This window comes from Ctenopharyngodon idella, chromosome 18, assembly GCF_019924925.1.
Source record: "Ctenopharyngodon idella isolate HZGC_01 chromosome 18, HZGC01, whole genome shotgun sequence".
Lineage (NCBI taxonomy): Eukaryota > Metazoa > Chordata > Actinopteri > Cypriniformes > Xenocyprididae > Ctenopharyngodon > Ctenopharyngodon idella.
In genome coordinates this window covers 13,567,710-13,589,893 of record NC_067237.1, presented here as the reverse complement: position 1 = coordinate 13,589,893, position 22,184 = coordinate 13,567,710, and the positions used below count along the sequence as shown (strand labels likewise).

The following is a 22,184-nucleotide window of genomic DNA, read 5'->3' as shown; positions in this document are numbered from 1 at the left end:
ATCAATTAACACTGCTTTTGTCACTTATTATAAGTTGGACAAAATTTGTCACAAAAAAGTCATTCGGTTTAACCAAAATTTCGGTTTTACCGAATGACACTTTTGGTTACACCGAATGACGATATTTTCAAACAATGCTAACAGGCTGATATCTAGCGAGCTAGCAAAAGGACAATCAAACATTTTATATTTAGTACAAGTTTTCAAAATATTACAACATTTTCCATGTTTTATAGCGGTTGTACCGAATGATGTGATGTTTTGGGACATGCGTATGAACAAGAGAAAACATGAGAGTTAGTTACTTTGGTTCATGACCATGTGGTCCTTTGCAGGCGTCTGAATGATGTCACATCCTGTCACATGATACTGACCACATGACTTGATCTAAAATGGTCCCTTTATCTTGGTTACTCCGAATGACATCAATGAAATTCATTTTTCTGGACATTCTTTCTCATAACAAAGCAACGACTTCTACACATAATTTTAATACCATTTTGCACTATGTTGATATATGATGTTATAAAGTCATGCCAGAATATGAAATATATACATTTATTACATTTTTACATTTTGTGTGTGTGTATATTATATATATATATATATATATATATATATATATATATATTATGAAATTATATTAATGAATTACATTAATATGTTTGTTTTCCATTTGATTTTGGGGTGAAACGACACACTTTCATTCATCCACCTGTCAGCCAGGTGTATTTTCACACTAATCGTGCAGTAGATTGCATATTTTAAACATTTATTTGCAGTGCTGCTCGCTAAACTACTGGAAATCCTGAAAATCCAATTTAAGCATGTTTCCTGTTCGTTTTTATAATCTGAGGGACGAAATGATTAGTCTGTGAAGCATGCCACAGATGCAGTAGAGACGTTCAGCTGGTAAACCCAAAGCAAAAAGCAAATTTTCCATTGAAATCTCACTTGAACATCGTGTGTTTGTGCTCCGTCCTTGTGTTGGCAATCTCCTGTCCGTTCTTCATCCAGAAGGTTTCCTGGTGGGTGCTGTGTGAGTTCGTGAGGTTACACTGAAGGGTGATGGGCAACTCCTGCCCGGTTTTAGGCTGCAAGATCTCCTGATCGGAAGCATTGATTCGTGGCTCTGAAACAAAGGCAAAGTCCTGGACAATTAGAGAATAAAACATTACAAACTTAGTGGACATTCATGCTTCCTTGAGACCTTCCTGGACGTGTACCTGTGTGGGGAACGGAGACAACACATCAAAAAAACACAAGAAATGTCAAATAGTGTCACATACAGAGTTAAAAACCTTGTAAATTAAGTTGAACATATGTCCATTTATAGATTATCTTGATGATTAAAGTGATAGTTCACCCAAAAATGAAGATTCTGTCATCATTTACTCACTGTATCACTTTCTTTCTTCTGTGAAACACAAAAAGAGATGTTTATGTTTGCAGTAAGCTGCTATTTTTCCATACAATGAAAGTGGACGGTGAGCAATGACTGTAAAAACTCCAAAAAAAGGACAAAAACACCATCAACATCATAAAAGTCCACACAACTCATGCATTTGAAGCCATAGCATGTGAGAACTCTTGCTTGACAAGAAGCTTAGACATTGAGCTATAAATAAATCTTTTTGTTTTCCACAGAAGTCATTAAGGTTTCAAAAGACACGAGTTTTCATTTTTGGGTGAACCATTCTTTTTAAGAGCATCTACACCTCCATACTTGCCTTATGTATGCCTGAAATTGGACAAAAATGGCATAATATTTCTTTGTGAAAAACACAAATTAGAAAATAGACACTCAATTTACAGCCGCAGACAATCAAGAATGAAAACTGAACATGCAGTTGTGTTCAGACACAATATGAGCCTCATCAGTTGCACACAAGACCGCTTTTACAGCGTTTCCATTAAATCTGGTTAAACATGGATCATTTCATTTCTATTTAACATGTCAGTTTCTGTTCGGCTTGTTTTCTCTTGGCATTTTATAGCATATATTCAGTGGCCAAAGTTTATCTCTAGTAGTAACGCTTTACTGTTTTAACCATTTATTGTCCAGTCAAAACAAAGAATCTGCAGATTTACTTTAATAAAACACTCAAAAATATTTAAACCTAAATTTAAGAATTATGCATTTGAATGGCAAAGAAAAATCTCCATTTATTTGGATTACAGAGTTTAAATGTGAACAAACGCATAAATTTAATGTGATGCATATTTGTCAGTCAAGATTTCTGCACTCAAAAAATATAGTTTATTATTTACTATTTGCATCTATTTGATTTTATTTAAATGATTATATTTTCAAAATGCATGCATTCATATTTCTTAGAATCAGCATAAATCTGTTCGTTGTGAAAACAATTAAATGAATTCCATTAAAAAGTATGAACATGGATCAAATATGGCTGGCTGTGGAACAAGCAATGTTCAGTTAGTTAAAAAGTATGACATTTGATTTATTGATGATAAATATATAAACCTGGTTATTGTGTATTTAAAACACATTCAATTTATTAGTATAATTACAGAAATCTTGCCTGTTTCTTTTATGTTCTGTATGACTGAAAAATATGCATCGCATTAAGATTATTAGTGTATGTTAAAATTGTGTAATTAAAATGGATGGAAATTTTACATGCAATTCAATCTTAAAGGGATAGTTCACCCAAAAATGAAAATGCTGTAACCAAGCAAATCTCACCCCAAATTGACTACCATAGTAAGGAAAAAAATACTTTGGTAGTCAATGGGGGGCGAGATCTGCTTGGTTACAAACATTCTTCTAAATATCTTCCTTTATGTTCAGCAGACCATAGAAATTTATACTACTTGAGGGTGAGTAAATGACAGAATTTTAATTTTTTGGTGAACTATCCCTTTAAATTTAGGCTTTTGAGCTCTCTGTGCCATTTGACACATTTTACCATTTTTGCTATTCAAATATTCAAATACATTCTACAGATTTGCCCTCCAAATTAAGATGGAAAAATGGTCCCTTTTCACATTTCCGGGGTTCTCAGAAGCCGAAGTCGTCAACTTCAATAGCAGCGAATGGAAACTATAACAAATATATTTTTAGTGTTTCGATTTGCTCCATTAGCAGAAGAAAAAATACATAATAGCATATGACTTTCCAAAAGAGGAAAACTTATCAAGAGCGGTCAGAAGCCGTAGTGTTGGAAACACAGAAGCGTAGTTTCCTGTAATTTATTGCCATACGCATTTATTGTGTACATTATAAATGTACATGGGTCAAAGACGAAAAAGTGTTTTCAAGCATCAAAATAATACAGCAAAAATTAAATATCATACATTTTTACCATCATTTATAGAAGACGCCCACTAAGATGTCATTCAGTGTAACAATCTTGTCAGGAATATTTACAACAAAAAATCTATTACTTTTACCCTAATTTACATTTTTAAACTTTGCCACTATCTTAGGTTTTGCCCATTTGTCAGCAAGAATTTTTTACTCATTTAAAATGCAATAAAATTGAGTATGCTCACTTATTCTTTTATATATTTTAATACGTACAGGTCAGAATAAGTATTTTTACATAAATACAAGTGTTAAACTGAACGACAATGAACATTATTTCACCCACATTTTGACATTTTATTCTCCCAAAACGTATTTGAAACTTTAAAAGTAGACGTTTTACTTGCATTTAATGTGCTTTCTATGTATAGAAAATCACTTTTTATAAATTTCTATTGATGCGGACATCTAAATGACTTTGACCCAAATACTATTTTTTAAAAATGAAAAGATTTACAATGTTAATAACTGTGGAAACGTGTCATATGGCAAAAGTCTGCAGGTTCTGTCTGGGAATACAGGCTCAAATAACAAAATATCACTAGTTTTTATGGTCAAACTCTGTCCAGACTTTAATCAGAGCGCGGCGTCCGTTCAGCTGAGCAGGTGTGTGTGTGTGTGTGTGAATCGTTTCGAGCAGCTCTACTGTAGCAACCTCAGCACCCAGATGGAAAATAATCACCCTGCGATTGGCTTGTACAGTAAACCTCTAGATATCATTCCCACTCTGGGGGAGGGGCATCGGATGAGCCAATTAGCATTCCTTACACCTTCTCCTGCAGTTTGGTTTATCCGAGGGGAACGTCACTGCTAGTACTCTCTCTCTCGACCTACCCTCACCTCAACGCATTCACCCGGCCTACACACACCAGCAGAAAATATCTGTCTGGATTGCTAAGAGGCACGCCTGGAGATCCGGACGAAGGTCATCTGGAGGACACCTGCTAAGAGGAAAGAGTTTAATGGTCAATCAGTGGATTTGATTTCCTGCTCACAATCCTCAGCCAACAACAAGATATCGATTTTTCAGCCGGGAAGAAAACTGTGAAGAGAAGTTGAAGATATTAACATGAAGATCTACACTAAAGCATCCTATGGATCTATGAAGCTCAACAAGACCCGGACACTGTCCTCTGGACAAACTATACATTCTTATCCGCAACGTTTCAGCATGTATAGCCTGTTATATGCATGTGATGACGCCGTATCACATGTATATAATATGAAAACACTGACTCTCAGTAATGACAGAATATGAAGCATGTTTTTACAGTTTAATTCATGGACAGTAATCCCTGATCTTTAGTTGACACAAATTAATCAGACTCGACTGATTGGCTTTACGTTTGTGGATCTGAATATAATGTCATTACTGAATCACAGGCAAACAGTAAATGCAAAGAAGGCACAAGGGTCAGTTTCATAACAGATGGCCATCGAGATAAGATTATGATGGTTACAGCTTTCATTTTTTTAGGTATCAAGATAAGGAATTGCCGTATAACTGAAATGACTGCTTTTCCTTGTGTCTTCTTCCTGGAACTTTTCCCAAGGACAAAATACACAGATAAAACACGGCATGACTTCAAAGCGCCGTTAGGCTTTACGCTCTGCACAGGGCACACGATGTCGGGCTTTGAAGTAAATAAAACAACCCACGCAACGCAAAAAAAACAACAACTGAAAAACAAACAGACTAAATCATACCCATATGAAATAAAATAAAGAATGTTAGAGGACACCAGAAACAGGAAGCAACACAGGAAATACAGAAACAGCCAGGATGGACGGCATGAGGAGGAAGGAGTGAGGAGGAGGAGGAGGAGAGGCAGACAGAGAACGAGGGATTTGTCTGGGTTTGTGGTCATCCACAACAAGAGGCTCAAGGGCATTAGGAGAGGAGAGGGACTGAGTGACTATTGAATTCAGTGGGAATCCTCAAAGTCTGCCTGAAGGAAAGGGTGACATTTGGACACACCAAGGTCAAACGATAATAAAATACAAAAGGAATCAATACAACACTGTCCCAATTCAAAACATAAGAACTGAACTCAAATTAACATAATATGTGTTTTATTTTTTAGTTTATAGTAGGGCTGGGCGGCATGACCACAATCACACTATTTTTGCTGCAAATTCACTCCAAATATGCTTTATGTATTACATAATCATGCGCTAATGTCTATTTTGGGATAATCCAGTGATTTAAATACTTTTTTTCAAATGAAAGGTGCTTCAAATCATTTGATTCTTTCCTCTTTTTATATGAACACAAACCAAAAGATCAGATTACATTCATAACAAAAAATATCATGAAACAGAAATTGCACTGTAAATATGAGTGAACGCGCAAAGTCATAAAATAGCTGAAATACATCAGGATTGTGCAAAATTCAGAATTTAAGAACTGATTCATTTTCAGTTGAAGAGTGTGAATTTGAACTGAACTGCCAAAGCATAGCAGAATTTGAACAGTCGGTGTCCGGAAGTATAACTTATAAAACTTTAAAGACAGTCTTACTGTGAGCTACAAGATTGTTGGTTGATAGTATTTGATTCTGTTGAAGCCGTCAGCCAGCATTATTTCAGCTTAATCTTGTTTAAAGGTGCAATATGTAATATTTTTGCAGTAAAATATCTAAAAACCACTAGGCCAGTGTTATATATTTTGTTCACTTGAGTGCTTTCAATATCCCAAATGTTTCCAACTGACCGGAAAAGCGGCAGCGGCGCCGGCGACTGTGTCATAATAAAAGTTCCGCTGCTCGCGAGGCGTGTGTTGCGCAATCGCTCCAGCGGCCTCGTTCAGCTCCCACAACACTCGGTCCTGCTCTGCTTCATACTACAGTAACGTTAATAATCACATCCATGAACATGATTTCTTCCCGAGTCCTATCCCTATTCTTTTGCACCGTCCGTTGAGGTGAAGACCACATGTCCCAAGATTCCGCGCTCAAACTTGGCGTCATCAAGCTACGCCTTTGTTTTGAATAGGCCTCTAGCGGACAAAATTTTTACATATTGTACCTTTAACAGCGGAATTCCAGGTGAAAAACTACATTACCCATGATGCTGTACAGAACATTCCACCAATCAGAGTCGAAACAAGCAAAACGCCCCAAAAGCGCTCGTTAAGCCCAAAGCATACTTCAATTTTTACGCATATGCGAGGATCAGTGTACACTGCGTGTGACGTGAATAAATAATTAGTTTATCCACAAGGTGGCAGACGTGCCCTGGGGGCGTCAATTCACAAGGTAGTCGAAGAAAAGCTGCATAAACAGAACAGACCGTAATGCGTGCGAGCTACAGCGACGATGGAGGCCTACATAGACGAGAGATTGTGCGAAGAGGTTAGAAAGTACCTTCATTTGTACAACTCTAGCATGAAAGAATACAAAGATGTTTGGGTTGTAACTCGTGGCGAGAGATTGCTCAAAACTGTGCATGCGTTGAATGCCTGTGTATGCATACGAGTCAAATGAAGTATACTTTGCAAGGCTGTGTGTTTGACTGTGCGCGTACGGTCGCGAACGCGTAAAAATCTGTATACTTTGGGCTTTAGCTCCGCCCACTCCCATGAAACACTGCAAATGACAGAGTCAATCTCTCTACGCTCTCAAAATACTTAAATATTTTAATATATATATGCATATATATATATGCATATTTTATATGCATATATATATATATATATATATGCATATATATTTATATGCATATTATATGCATATATGCATATAAATATATATGCATATTTTGCAATTAACTTAAAATATATAGTTTTTATATATAGAATCAACATTTGTAAATGGCTAGTTTTTTATTTCTTCATCGTTTTTAATTGGATTATGCTGTTTGCAATGCTTCATGGGATTGTAGTTCTTTCCCTCACTAAAGGCGTTAAGTTCACAGTTTTGTACCTTTGTCTTTTTGTCCGATTTTCAAAAACTTTTTTGCTTCAAACCAAAATTTGTAGTGTTGTGATTCTCCTCGTAGCTGGCTGGTTTGGTTCATGGCTTATAACACTTTAACACAGACTTTTTTTAAATCCCTATGGGAAAAATTTATGGAAAAAATACTTATTCCATAAGGCCTCTAAAAACTTCAAGACTTTTTGTTAAACTTTCAAAGAAGCCAAAAATGCATTTCTAATTCGAAATGCAATTCTATGTCTAGTTTGCTACCTCAATTCAAATTCAGGAATTGAATCGGATTTTAAAAAGCATGGTCAATTCAGTTCTGAATGGTGCAAAACCTTGATATTAAACACATGTAATGCACATCAGCTCTGGATTTATACGGTTGTGTCTACATGCAGAACAATGTGTCAAAACTAAATCACTAAAATCATTCAAATCAAACCCTCTACACTGGAATTGTTAGCAGAGTAAACAAACGTTGGATATTTTAAATTTCACCACAGGTATCCACCTTATTTTTAACGTAAGAGCCGGATTTGTAACTTGAATGTATGAGGCTTCCAGTTATTTTAGCTGCACAAAAACAGTGTTATGTTGCTTGATATTGCAAACTGGCATTCAGCAAACAGTTTGACCGTTACTGCACTTGTTCTAGTTATTTACCTATAGAGGCTAATGAATCAAAGTCTCGCTCATTCACAGAAAATATCTTACTTCTGTGTTGCAAAATAAGGTGGATATAAACTCATGCCGCCCAGCCCTAGTCTAGTTGTGATGTTTTTGCACGAGGGACGTAGTGCGACACTACTGCGTGTTTCAGCATCTAGCTACTACAGTACATAGACCACTCACTCTGCAACACGGATATGGTGGCTTGCGTTCGGATCCAGGTGATGGCCGGGTTTTGCCGCAGGTCGTTGCGACGTGGGTCGTTGCTGGCCCGGCACTCGTAGATCCCGGCGTCCTCCAGCGTGAGGCGGGAGATGGCCAGCACGCTCACACCGTTGGCGCCGTAGGCCGTGTTGATGGACACCCGCCGCTTGCGGGCGCCGTCCCACAGCTGCTTGAAGGAGTCCGCCCTGTTAATATCGGCATACCACCACTGGATCTCCGGCACGGGGTTACCGACCACGTCGCAGTACAGCTCAAAGGCGTCTCCAGTGAGCTTTATCTCTGACATTGGCGACTTCACAAACCCAGCTGGAGAGGAAGAGGGAGCCATGGAGGGGAAGTGTGAAGGAAAACAGGGAGAAGAAGAGGGATGTGCGAGAGAAAACCAAAGCGTCGGATCAGTTGGAAAACACAAAAGAAGAATGATCCAAATGCAAATAAAGAAGAAACAAGCCATAAATCAGAAATGAGTGGAAAACAGTTGGAATATAGTAGAAGACAGAATAAAAGAGCAGGTTAATGGACCCTCGGACGCTCTTCATTTGACATTGCATTACAACATGACCTTCAAGGCTCAAAAGAAGGGAAAGTTCACCCAAAAATAAAAATTTGGCCATCATTTGCTCACCCTCATGCTCTAATATTTGTACATGGCACACAAGTACAGAAACGTTAAAGAATAACAGCATTCAGGTTTGGAACGACAAGTAAATGAAGGCAAAACGTTCATTTTTGAGTGAATTTTCCCTTTAAAACTCATCCTCATACATATTTCCATGAAGGCTTCTTTATTATTTCTACACATACACTATAAAAAAAATGAAGATTATTTACAAGAAAATATGATTTCAGTTTTTCTACTTAAAAATGTCATGTTTAATTCAATGTTTTACTCGCCGTAATTGTGAAATTTACTGAGTAACACTTTAAAATAAATCCTGTTAGTTAACAAATGGAGCCTACAATTGGAAACTACCTATTTTTGTCCAGGAATGTACGTCTTAAACTGATGCTCTGACCATTTTACCAATATCTTAGATACGTGATAAACAGAAAGTCGAGAAGAGAAAAACATTTGCACACAAAGGAATATATAAGGTCTGAAAGGGTGCAGCGTTATGTTTCACATTGGCAGGATAATTTACTGTCCTTCTTCCTCTTTAGCACTTCTTCAATGCCATTTTTCTCTGTCTCTTTGTTTGGTAGAAAATATTGCATGGATAAATAGTTATATAGAGCAAATGCATGATACTTTAAGATCATTTTTCATTTTCAAGTTTAAAAATAATAGTTTTCATTGGCAGCATTTCTGTCTTTACCAATATGTTTTCCATTAAAAATTATGCTTTCTCAAATATTACCTTTCATAATAAAGTTGTTTGTGAATGTAAAAGGTCTGCAAAATTTTAAATATCAAAGTGCGGCTAAACAAATAAAGTTATTGTTTCCTAGAAGAAAGAATCGAATTTGAACTGGTGAAACGAGTTTTCAGTAATTCCAGTCTCACTTCCTGTTGCAAACCTATTAACAATGTAACAAATTTGCATAATGCCAGCCTATGGTCTTCATTGGCTGCCGGCAAACAGCGTCTGCTTTGCCCCGCCCTCAAACACTAGTTGTAGCCGAGACTGGAAGAGTTTGGTTTGTGTTGTTCATGTCGAGAAGATGCTTTTTCAGTGCTGCAAATCCACTTTGAAGCACTTCAAAAGCATGAGGACTCGCGCTGGAATTAATACGAAAACCGACGCCATCGTTATTGTTCGTATCTCTGTGTATCAAGTGCTGAAGAAGAGCCGTAATTCAGATATGGTAATGGGCGTTTAGTTTCCAACACGCACTGTAAGCGGTCAACCAATCACAACACACTGGGCCGTCTGACCAATCAGAGCAGAGCAGGCTCTCGGAAAGGCGGGGTTTAGAGAGACTGAATCTTCGACAAACCGTTTTCAGACTCTTTGAGAAAAGAGCTGATGCTGCAATGCGTGTTATGAGAAAATTAAAGTGTTTTTTGACCTTGGATGTAATTGGATCTATTGTAGGACACGCCAAAACAAAATTAGGAGCTTTTAAAATAGCGTAATAGAGGCAAAAACACAGAGTGAATAAATAGTTATGTAGAATAAATGCTTTTAAGATCATTTTTCATTTAAATTTTATCCTGAAAAAAATTTTTTAGCCACAATTTTTGACAATTTTAGATTTAAAAATATCTAAAAAAAACCTTACTAACAAGAATATCCTTAAGAAGCAATATTGTGTGAAATAATTGCTTGCTTTCTTGTTTTTAGAGAATATATCTTTTGAATTTCATTTGAATTTGACTTATGTAAATTTTTCTTACCTCATTGCATAAACATTAAAACAAGAAAGCATTTTGTAAAATGAGGAAGGAAAAATAAACCGAATTCAAGATATATTCTCTAAAAAGCAAGCCTTATTATTGTACACATTTTTGCTTCTCTAATAAATGTATCTGGTTTTAAGGATGTTTAGATATTTTTTACTGGAAAACAAGACAAAAATCACAGATTGTTTTTGCAGTGAGCCTCTGGGCGCTTAAGAAAAGGTATTTTGCAAAGCTCCAGATGGCAATAACACCAGCATCTCTATTTATCCTGGGAAACGGTGAGATGCGAAGAGATGATGCCCTTCGAGATGAAGTTATTATCGTAACGGATTACCGAGCCTGTAAATGAAATGATTCATGAAGGTTTGCCGGAGTTTACAGCATTACAGCTCACAGTAAGAGAGGCTGAGCCGACGGAAAGGTGAATTTCACGGGCGCAGAGAAAAGAAATACGCCTGCATCACACATCAGATCTACTCACGACTCGATTACGCTCGACCCCTGATGGTTTTACATCGTCCCTGTTTATCGTATCAGATTGTCACATGTATCCGTGAGATGTCAGAGCTGACTAATGCACAGGTGGCGTGAGCTGCAAACATGTAACCTTAGTCACACACAGTCTGGAGGAGATTCGGCTTCCTATCAGCTGAATCTGAAAACTAATCACCATTACTCACAAAATATCATGGAAACATGGGAGGTTGCTTATCACAGTTGTGTCACACACTGAAAAAATGATTTTTGTCTTAAATATTGTTTCAGTATAAACATTCTTAAATCAAGATACATTTACTTGAGCATAAGAAAATATATTAAAATTAAGCGACTTTATGCTTAAAACAGGAACAAACATTTGCCAATGGGGTCAGAAAAACAACTTGTTTTCCCTTTGAATTAAGTTTATTTTTATGACCCATTTGGCAGATATTTTTACTAGTTAAACTTAGAAGTCAAACACAGTTGTTCTAATAGATCTCACTAGGGTCTTTTTCTCAGGAGAAACATCTGAGAAGCAGGAGACTTCAGTAAAAGTGTTACTGTCTAGGAGAATCAACTCCGGATCTCATTTGTGATCGTTCTTTCCTCTGGGCACAAATATGAAATATCGCATTGGCATGATAACGGTACTCATGGTTTCTAAACTGCAGTTCGGTTTAACCTTGGTGCGTGATGAATGCGCCCGTGACGCCGGGCTAGGCTCGACTCCAAGAACCAGCGACTGCTGAAGATGAGACTCAATCATCCCAGAGCGCCTCGAGCTCACGATGGGTCTCATTTACAGACGCGCTGCAGATCTACAGGACAGCGCTGGAACTCAGCAACCAAAACATCAATAAAACGTGTCAAAATGTGTTCGGGCTGGGCGATTTATCTAATATCCATGATATAACATAATCTACAATACCATTTGTAATTTCTTTCTCAAAGAAATGAATACTCTTATGACTCAGTCATCAAAAGTGACATTAAAGACATACAAAAGATTCTATTTCAAATAAATGCTGTTCTTTTGAACTTTCTATTCATCAAAAAAGAATCCTGAAAAACTAAATGCATCCCGGTTTCCACACAAACATTAAGTTTTCAACATTGATAATGATCAGAAATGTTTCTTGAGCAGCAAATCATCATATCAGAATGATTTCTGAAGGATCATGTGACACTGAAGACTGGAGTAATGATGCTGAAAATTCAGCTTTGATCACAGGAATAAATTACACTTTAAAATATATTCATATAGAAAACAGTTATTTTAAACTGTAATAATATTTCACTATTTTTACTGTATTTTTCAGCCTTGGTGAGCAGAAGTGACTTTTAATTAAAAAAAAATCTTACCGACCCCAAATTTTTGAACAGTAGTGAATATGAATTAAATATAAAATTAAGCAAAAGTGTGAAAAACTACATTTTTAACTTGATTAACATTATAAACCTTAAAATTTAATGTTAAAAAAAATTTAAGATTTTTTAGCTTCATCACACAGCCCTATTATCAATCTCTATCTCTATCTAAAAGGATATTTGGAAAGTAATTTCACATTTTACACTCCAAAAACTGACAAAGGAAATATTTTGGCAGGTCATTCAAGAAGACTAAGGTGATTTTGTCATATAATCTCAGTCTGACAAATGAACCGGTGCTCAGAGGACGCCTAAGCTGTCTTTTAATCATCATTCTTACACAAATAAAAGACGGATCAAGCTCAGTGTGTTCATCTGTCTCTGTTCAGGAAAATTACACTACAAGACAGAAATGTGCAGACATACTTCACTAACAACAACTGAGCTTCTTTTCAGGCTTAAACATTCATGGATCTAGAAATGTAAGGTCAACATGGACTCTTAAAGTCCTGATGTTGTTTTTGTGCTCTACTAGAACAGGTTTTCCTGCTTGAATGTTTATTATTTTCCTCATATTCTCCATTGTTGCAGCTCCTCTCTTCCCAGTCTGTCAGTAACGCTCTGTCTCTATGAAGCCCCTCGTTCTGAAAAGCACAATGTGCTCTGATTGGTCGGCTGGAGCAGTGTGTTGTGATTGGTCAAGTGCTTTGAGCGTGTTTGGGAAATGTGAAACAAGAGTCGCGGCACAGGAGTCAGATTTAATTTATCATGAGAGTGAGGAGCTGACTGATAAGACGATGGCAGAAGATTCGCTTTCAAAGATAAATGTAAAAGTGCATATTAAAATGTGTCCCGCCCCTTACAATAACCGTCAGTTTCAACACACTACTAACTAACTCAACCAGGCCCCGCCCCTTTATTCTGCATATGAATTATTTAAATGAGGAATATTGTGAAGAAAACTCAAGATGGAGGCGTTTCAGGGAGTTCAGAAACACTGACACTGATATAGAGAAGAACTGGAACTTTGCAGAGCTTTTTCATGATCAAACAGCAACACTACACACTAAAGAAAGATGAACGTAAAAAAGCATACCAGGTTCCTCTTCAATGCACGTTATTCTAAAGATCAATATTACCTTGATTTCAAGGCGTTCAGCTGAGCACCTGCTCAGAAACAGCAGAGAGACTCTGAAGGAAGCCGTATGTGTGGAGCGAGCTATGAAAAGACACAATTTTCACTTAGTTGAATTCCCTGCCTGAGGCACGATCACGTGAACCATAATTATATTCTCTCAGAATAAAGACATCCGTGTCTGGAGTTTTCAGCCACCCTAACGAACAGATTGGGCTTTCACACCTCCTCTACTGGAGCGCGATTCTCTGCAAGCCTCCGCGGGAGCAGAAACATCTGGATGGTGCGTACAGCGGTGCATAATAACATGCATTCACTGAGGCTTTCAATCAGCACCTATCAGGGAAATTAGCTTATGCTCCTGATGCATGTTCATACGTCTCGGGATAAACTCAAAAACATCATGCAATCATGATTCAATTTCATTACACTCTCAGGGGTCAAAGAGACGTTCAATACTGCAATGCTTCTAACATGCACACTGAAGTCGTTGCATATTGATAATCGCTCACTGCAATAGATGCTTTTATTAACGGCATCTCGCGCCAACTTAAAAAGGCGTTTAACGGTGGGATTTGGCAGCTTGAGTGTGTTAACAGGATCACTTGAGTATTTCACCTCTCCGGTGAGAAATACGGCTCCCTGGAGGACAATAAAACACCATGTGGACCCAAAAACACAAGGCCACATTTCCACACACACACACAAGTGTTGAGTAGGTGGAACGGGTCACAAGTGTCTGCCTACCATATTAAACAATAATCACTGATGTTTATATCATGATTTTAGAGACACGATGCAGTGCATATCGCATCTATTTCTGTGATTTCTTCATCTTTTTTCATCACCTGTAAATTGCATATGGACTATCAAACACAGGTGGTAAGAATGAGTCATTTTTCCTGCAGCCCGGTAGAAACTCTTAACGGCTCTCGCAGGTGTTACATGAATTCTTGGTAAATCTCAACCAAGGAGTTAATGTGCTGCCATTGCAAAGAACAACATGTTTTTTATACATGCCCAACATGTCATCCGATTTCAATGCACGATATCGGCCACCATATCGGTATTGGCAGATATATGTTCATTTTTAATGTTATCGTTATCGGCCCAATAATAAAATTTGGCTAATATATTAAAGCTGATAAATAATGGATTATATCAGTTATCGGCTTTCAAATATTAAGGATTATCGGTATCAGCCAATATATGTTAATTTTTAATGTTATCCGCCCAATAAGAAAATGTGGCCGATATATTAAAGCCAATAAATAATGGATAATTTCGGTTATCGTCTTTCAAACATGAAGAATTATTGGTTATCGGTATCGGCCGATATATGTTAATTTTTAATGTTATCGGTCCAATAAGAAAATTTAGACGATATATTAAAGCCGATAAATAATGGATTATTTCCATTATCAGCTTTCAAATATAAAGAATTATCGGTATCGGCCAATATATGTTAATTTTTAATGTCATCGTCCTAATAAGAAAATTTGGCAGATATATTAAAGCCGATAAATAATGGATTATTTTGGTTATCGGCTTTCAAATATAAAGAATTATCGGTATTGGCCGATATATGCTAATTTTTAATGTTATCGTTATCGGCCCAATACAAAAATTTGGCCGATATATTGAAGCTGATAAATAATGGATTATTTCGGTTATTGGCTTTAAATATAAAGAATTATCGGTATCGGCCAATATATGTTCATTTTTAATGTTATCGTTATCGGCCCAATAAAAACATTTGGCCGATATATTTCAGCTGATAAATAATGGATTACTTTGGTTATCGGCTTTCAAATATAAAGAATTATCGGTATGTGCAAATATATGTTCATTTTTAATGTTATCGTTATTGGCCAGATAAGAAAATTTGGCCAATATATTAAAGCCAATAAGTAATGGATTATTTCCTTCAGCTGAGACACTTCAGATGCACACTGTCCACCATGATGGTTTTGAATTGCTTGAAATATGATTGAAATCACTTCAAAAAGGAAAATATAGATAAATGCAACATGTACAGCACATTTTATAGGCCACATAAAATTGTAATGATATAATATCATAATTATAAGTATATTTGGGACATGGCTTTTAATGGTGAGACTTTTATTTTTGTAATCAGGCTCTCAAAAATTATATAAAAATTTGGATTTAGATTTATTGACCAATATATCGGTTATCGGCTTTCAAATATAAAGAGTTATCGGTATCGGCCAAAATGTTCATATCGGTGCATCCCTACAAAAAATGACTGTATATATGACAAAAAAACTCACATGAGCTTTAATCAGCATAGGATTTATATTTATAACAAAAGGTGGAGAGAATCATTTCTGTGACACTAGCGTCACAGAACATAATTGCAAAAAACTCCCAAACACACCAATCAATCAGATACAGTAATTCCTGATATTTTCTTGCAATATTATATGGAAAAACACAATCATGCCACTACTTTAAATTGAATTGAAGATACATCACCTTTAACGATTATAATCGTCTTTTTGTATTTTTGTCTTGTTTTCCAGTACAAATGTCTAAACATTTCTAAATCAAGATACATTTACTGGAGATGCAAAATGTCATAAGATGCCTTGTTTTCCGAGAAACTGATGCAAAAAAATATCTATCAGTGTTTTCCACTTGTTTTCCCTTTGAATTAAGTTTATTTTTCTGATACTATTGGAAGCTTTTAGTTTCGTTTTAAGCATAAACTCACTTTATTTTGATGAAATTGATCAGAAAACAAGATTTTGTATCTTATGTCATTTTGCATTAATCAACATAATATTTATATGAATAATATACATCTACAACTTCTTTGAAGTTTCTTCCATTTTTAACAACCTTCACTAGCTCATTTCAAATGGTTCTGCAGTGTGACAAATGAATTAAAAGTACAAATATTTCAATTAATATGAGGTCAGAAATGCTGCATGTTTAATAATTACAAGAAGACTCATCAAAATGCAGTTAAAACGGTTTTAGATAAAGTCACACCACATCAATTACCCATAAGCCAAAGATATGAGCATATCTGCCTTAAATAGGATTAATGCTGTAATTAACACTCAAAACTTAAAGTTCACCCCCAAAAAAAATGAGTATTCAGTCATCGTTTACTCGCCCTCATAAAAGGAGACGTTCAGCAGAATGTTCATACTGCTCTTTCTTATACCAAAAAGTCATTGCAACCATATCATAAAAGAAGTCCTAAACCTCTTATATGTCATGAGGGTGAGAAAATGATGACAGAATCTTTACTATCCCTTTAAAAACACACACACCTTCAATCACACGGCTGTCGGCCACGGATGTCACAGTAACTCGTGGGCTATTTATACTCAGAAGAGTGCCTTTATACTGTGAATTGTTCATGAGGCCAGATTAGACATGCTTCATAGACATATTCACGCCACAAGGAATACTCCCTTTCCATCAGAGCGAGATTATAGTCTGTAATAAAGCATAAAAACCACACAACACTGACCCAACGACCAACACAAACCTCCCAATAAAGCCAGTCCATTAAGAGTTACTGGATTCCCTTCCTCACAAAATAACTACAAAGCCAGTTCTGTGCTCCTCGTGTCTGTTCTAATAATAGGCGCATGCAGCAGAATGAAGCAAAGCCATTTACAGTCCTGCAGATATCTGTTGCTGCACAGTCAGTAATGGCTCCGGGCTCTATATATACACACTACACACTGTTTACATCTTCATTCCTACAATCAGATTAATTCATTAATAGAAGAACGAGCTGCAGGTAACGCAGCGTGTGAAGGGAAGGCGGCAGCTGCTGTGTGCAGATGTGAGAAGCAAACAGCAATGCAATATTAAAAACAGGTTTTCCAAACAGATACAGCGATTCCCGCCTCAACTCACACCATTGGTTGAGGCAGCGTTTACATCTCAGGCTGCTCCTGATGCTTAAATAGATCAAAGCAGATTTTCTTACAGTGACTCTGAATATTTAGCTGGGATATAAATTTTAACATGCATTTCAAACAGTAGAGCATGACTATGGTATTGTCAAGGTCATAGGTTCAATTCCCAGGAAATGTATATGTTCATTGTCTTGATAAATGTTTATTTTATATATATATATATATATATATATATATATATATATAGAGAGAGAGAGAGAGAGAGAGATTTGTGTGACTTTCATTGCATTAAAGGTGTATATTTTTATCAGTTCATGCATTCCCTGGGAATTGAACCCATGACCTTGACGATACTACCATCATGCTCTACTGTTTGAAATGTACTTGGTAAGAATATTTAGATATTTGTACTGGAAAACCAGACAAAAATTAAAAAAATTAAAAAGAACATCACTTTTTGCAGTGTAATTATTTATTACACTGAATATGTTATGCCAAATGTTTGAACTAGTGCTGTCAATCAATTTTTCAGTAATTAATCGCGATTAAATCGCATCTAGCATTCAAGTTTTCAATCAATTATATAAATATATTTTTATATTGTAATAATTTCACATTTAATCTCCAAATTAATGTATAGAAACATCATATAGGGCCCTAGTTTAAGGTCTAAGTGTCTGAATCTGCTTTTGCTAGTTTAACCGGTGCATGGTCTAAAAGGGTTGTCCCTATTCTCTTAATGAGTCATGGGTGTGTTTTGGGCGTAACGTGCAATAAACCAATCAGAGTCTCATCTCCCATTCCCTTTAAAAGCCAGTTGCGCTTGCACCATGGCGGATTCGCTATTTACATGACGGAATTTGCAAGCGGAAAAACTGAACGCTTCTCTAACGAGGAAACGGATCTGCTCGTGTACGAGGTTAAAGCAGCAGACCATCTACGGGACAAGCCAGATTCCACCAAAGCATTTTTATCTTTATGCACACAATAATAATCTTTTACATTATAATCCTTTTATTTTTAATATTTGGCATGTTTGTGTGCTGCTGCGCATCCTTGTGTGTGTAATAAGCAGAGCGTACGCGCCTATAGGCTCATATTACTAACACGCTCTTTAAATAACAAAACAAATATTGTGCCATTGACTTTAGAGCAGGTTTTTGTTGGTCAATGGAGCAGTCGTTTTCAGGTCCTCAAAATATCATCACGCCAACAATGTGCCTAAACACACCTCGTTTTCAGACCAGCATGGGCGAACAGATGGGTGCGAGTACATTTGCTATTTAAACAACGTGGCGCGACGTGAAAATGATAACTGCGTCGGGCTGAAACTAGCAAAAAACACTTGCGTCGCGCCTGGCACCACATTGCGCCAGGTGTATGATAGGGTCCAAAGCCAACACATTTTAAATATTTGATCTAACAGGTTAGAAATATACAGAAACTGAATAAAGTTATCAAACACTTCACTGCCGAAATTATAAATTAAATACAGATTAATCCTTATTAAAGCTACAAAAGTTATTCAGTCGAAAGCAGTGAGTGATTTTCTCTTTTACTTTTGTTCTTTGATTAACATTAATGATTTATTAGGCTGCTGTCACTTTAAGAGATTAAGCACATGACGCGGATCTAATACACATCCGATGTCATTTACGGTCTCTTTACGGCCATTTAAGACTTTAACTAATTTAAGACTAACATGTTAAACTGGAAAATTTAATTGCACGCGTTAACGCGTTAATTTTGACAGCGCTTTAAACGATGTTCACCTCACAAACCAGGTGCTTCTACTGACAGCATTTGATTATAAACACAAAGAGCTTTTAACTACTTTTGCTCGGTCAAAGAAGCAAGTTTACAGAACAGCACTCCTCAAACCCTACAGTCAGCTCAAACATCGTGGCTAAAATGACAAACACTGGATGACAATGCCAGTTCCAATCTGACTGATTGTCTTTAAAAACACAGAAACTTTGGTCACTTTATATGGTCTCTTCCTTGTGAGCTGGCAGTTCTTGGTCAGAATAAGCTGTAAAGACGATATGACAGTAGTTAAATGCCTAGATACTAACTACAAAACATGCCCACTAAACAGATCTGCATCAAATAAGATGCTTGTTCTTCTGGGGTTCTGAATTATTGCGTTCAGCTGGTCTCAGGGAACACTGATTTAATTCTGGCCATATTTTAATAATAAGACTGGAATATTAAGTCTTGAGTGGGCCGTAGTGGAGCTTCAATTCCAGAGTTCAGCCTGAGAAAGCAGACAGTCGTGCTCCATGAAGCCTACAGAGGGGCTGGAATCTGTACGGTTAGGCTTTACCAAACAATAGCTGGATTATCCAGGAGAGCCACTGACCTTATGTCTGGACAATCAAAGCAGACCTTCACACACACACACACACAATCAAGCATGCACATGCACACGCACACATACTCATACACTCACATACACACTCACGTACTCACACACTCAAGCACATGCACACACACACACACTCAAGCGCACACATACTCAAACACACACATGCACACATACACAGGCACACGCGCACATACACTCTCGCACACATACACACAGGTACACACATACACTCACACACATAGGCACACACAGGCACACACTCACACACACACCACACACATATACACACTCTCGCACACATACACTCTCAAACACACACATGCACACACTCAGGCACACACACGCTCTCTCACACATGCACACACACTCATGCATATACACACACATTCAAGCACACACACATGCATACAAACTCATGCGCACACACACTCACACTTACACACACACATTCTCACACACACACACACACAAACACACTAATGTTTATAACACTAATAACAATTCTTCCATACAAAACCCTGAAAAATAGATATTCAATAGCATTTTCCATTCCACAGGGGAAAAACTGCCACACAGATATTTTTAACATTATCTCATCATTTTTTGTCCATCAATTGAAAGTCTAAGCAATCAATATTCTTCAAAATATATGCTTTAAAACGTACATGACACATCATAACAGTAATGCATATGAATTGAGTGGTTTAATCCAAATCTTCTGAAGAGACACGATCACACACTTTACTATATATATTTACTGTTTAAAGTGCTATATATACCCACAATACAAAAGTCACAACTAGATATAGTAGTGAATTTCTCAATGAAAAAACACTTTCTCAGTTTAATATATATAGTCACGATAAATAAACCAACATTAATCTGTTAGTTTAAGTGGCCCGACATGCAACACTTTTGGTAAACCTGTTTGATAATCATTATTTTGCGACAATATTCAGTGCAGAAACTCCACACTTCACATCTGACCAGCTCTTTCTCCCTGATCTGACACTTAAAACCACTTTCACTGGTGCAAGCCAGGTTAATCAGTCACATTCAGATCATCTCAGGATTGAACACATGAAGAACTGGAACAATATACAGCCAGACATCTGCGCTGCCAGAACCTGCTTCTGCCCAGATCACGTTTGAAGCTGTTTTTTTGTGATGCATTGCACAAAAACAGCCTTTTGGACATAAAACTGACTGATGCTTCAGTGTTGTTTTCTTTTCCCTTCCCTTCCCTTTTTTTGCTGGCTGAGGAGGGAATACCCTGGCCTTGTTTGTCTGCAGGTGATGAATCTGCCCTCTCCTGGTCACAGCTGTGACTCTCCAGAATGTAAAGTCAGACACATGCCTTCAGGGACACGCACTCATTATTTACTGCTCACAAAGCCACTGCTTTCCATTTCAAAAGCAGAATAGCTCCAACTGCATATTAGCTCAGAATAAAACCATATTTTATATTAATAACCAGCAACATCAGGGCATAATGTTTTGGGTTTCTCCTCAAACACACACAGGAGTCATGAGATCTCCTCATCGGAAGTGTGAGGATGTGAATGTCAGAAGGGCGAGTGTAAACAACACGGATTACTCTGGAGAATATGAGCAGGAGGAAAACACTCCTTATAAACATGAGCACCTAATATTAAACGCCCTGACAGAAAGTGCATCAATGCCAACTAATTCCCACTTCGGTCGCAAATCTCTTCTCCAGCCTGTATGCCCCACAAATCAACACGACTGTAACGCAGCGGGGTGTCTGTCATCATAAAGATGGCATCGACCTCTAAAGCAGATTACACACAGATCCCGGACGACCGCGTCCCGTCATCCTTACCGTTCTGAGATGATACGTATGGGAGCATCACGTTTCCTTGGATGAGGAGCAGCGCGAGCATCCCCGTGTAGGACAGCATCCTGCAGGAGGAGAGAGACGGGACACGGCGAGCTGAGGATGAACGCGGAGCGGCTTCAGCCGCAGAGGATGGCGGAGGAGGAGCGCGGACGGACGGCGAGAAACGCGACAGGAGCTGCGCGGCTCTGCTGCATGGAGGACGGATGAGGATGAGGACGCTGCTGCTGCCCGGCGCTCAGGGATGCTGATGCTGCTGATGATGATGATGGGCCATCGGAGTGTCCGTCATCGCGAAGAACCTTCAGCTGTCAGTGCGCGCAACCCGAGGCTCATTCGCGCGCATCATCAGCTGTCGGCGCGCGCTCCCGATCGCTGTGCCTCGAGCGCATCAGCTCTGCGCAGCTTCAGCGCCATTCAATCACTGTGGAGTTTAAAAAAAACAATACAGTAACACGCAGTACAATGAAAATATATTTTCAGTGTGTTTATATTAAGATATAGAGGGGGATAATGGTAACACATTTTACTCCAATTAATATTTCTTAGATTATTAATCCTGTAGATTATTTCTGAAA

At 37.5% G+C, this 22,184-nt stretch overlaps 1 protein-coding gene across 4 annotated transcripts in view; it reads right to left on the bottom strand.

Moving 5' to 3' along the window:
* Positions 1-21,976, bottom strand: part of LOC127500042 (neuroplastin-like) — a 44,811-nt gene extending 22,835 nt beyond the window's left edge. The window contains exons 1-3 of one of the 4 annotated variants that reach the window (XR_007926240.1): positions 21,592-21,976; positions 8,107-8,454; positions 955-1,132 (exon numbers count right to left, since the gene is read on the bottom strand). Coding sequence is in view for 3 of the 4 variants with exons in the window: in XM_051870913.1 (XP_051726873.1) it covers positions 955-1,132; positions 8,107-8,454; positions 21,592-21,670 (605 nt within the window). In the remaining variant the exon portion in view is untranslated. The remainder of the gene's footprint in view (positions 1-954; positions 1,133-8,106; positions 8,455-21,591) is intronic. The other 3 variants (XM_051870913.1, XM_051870912.1, XM_051870914.1) reach the window with 3 other exon arrangements.
* Positions 21,977-22,184: the final 208 nt, after the last annotated feature.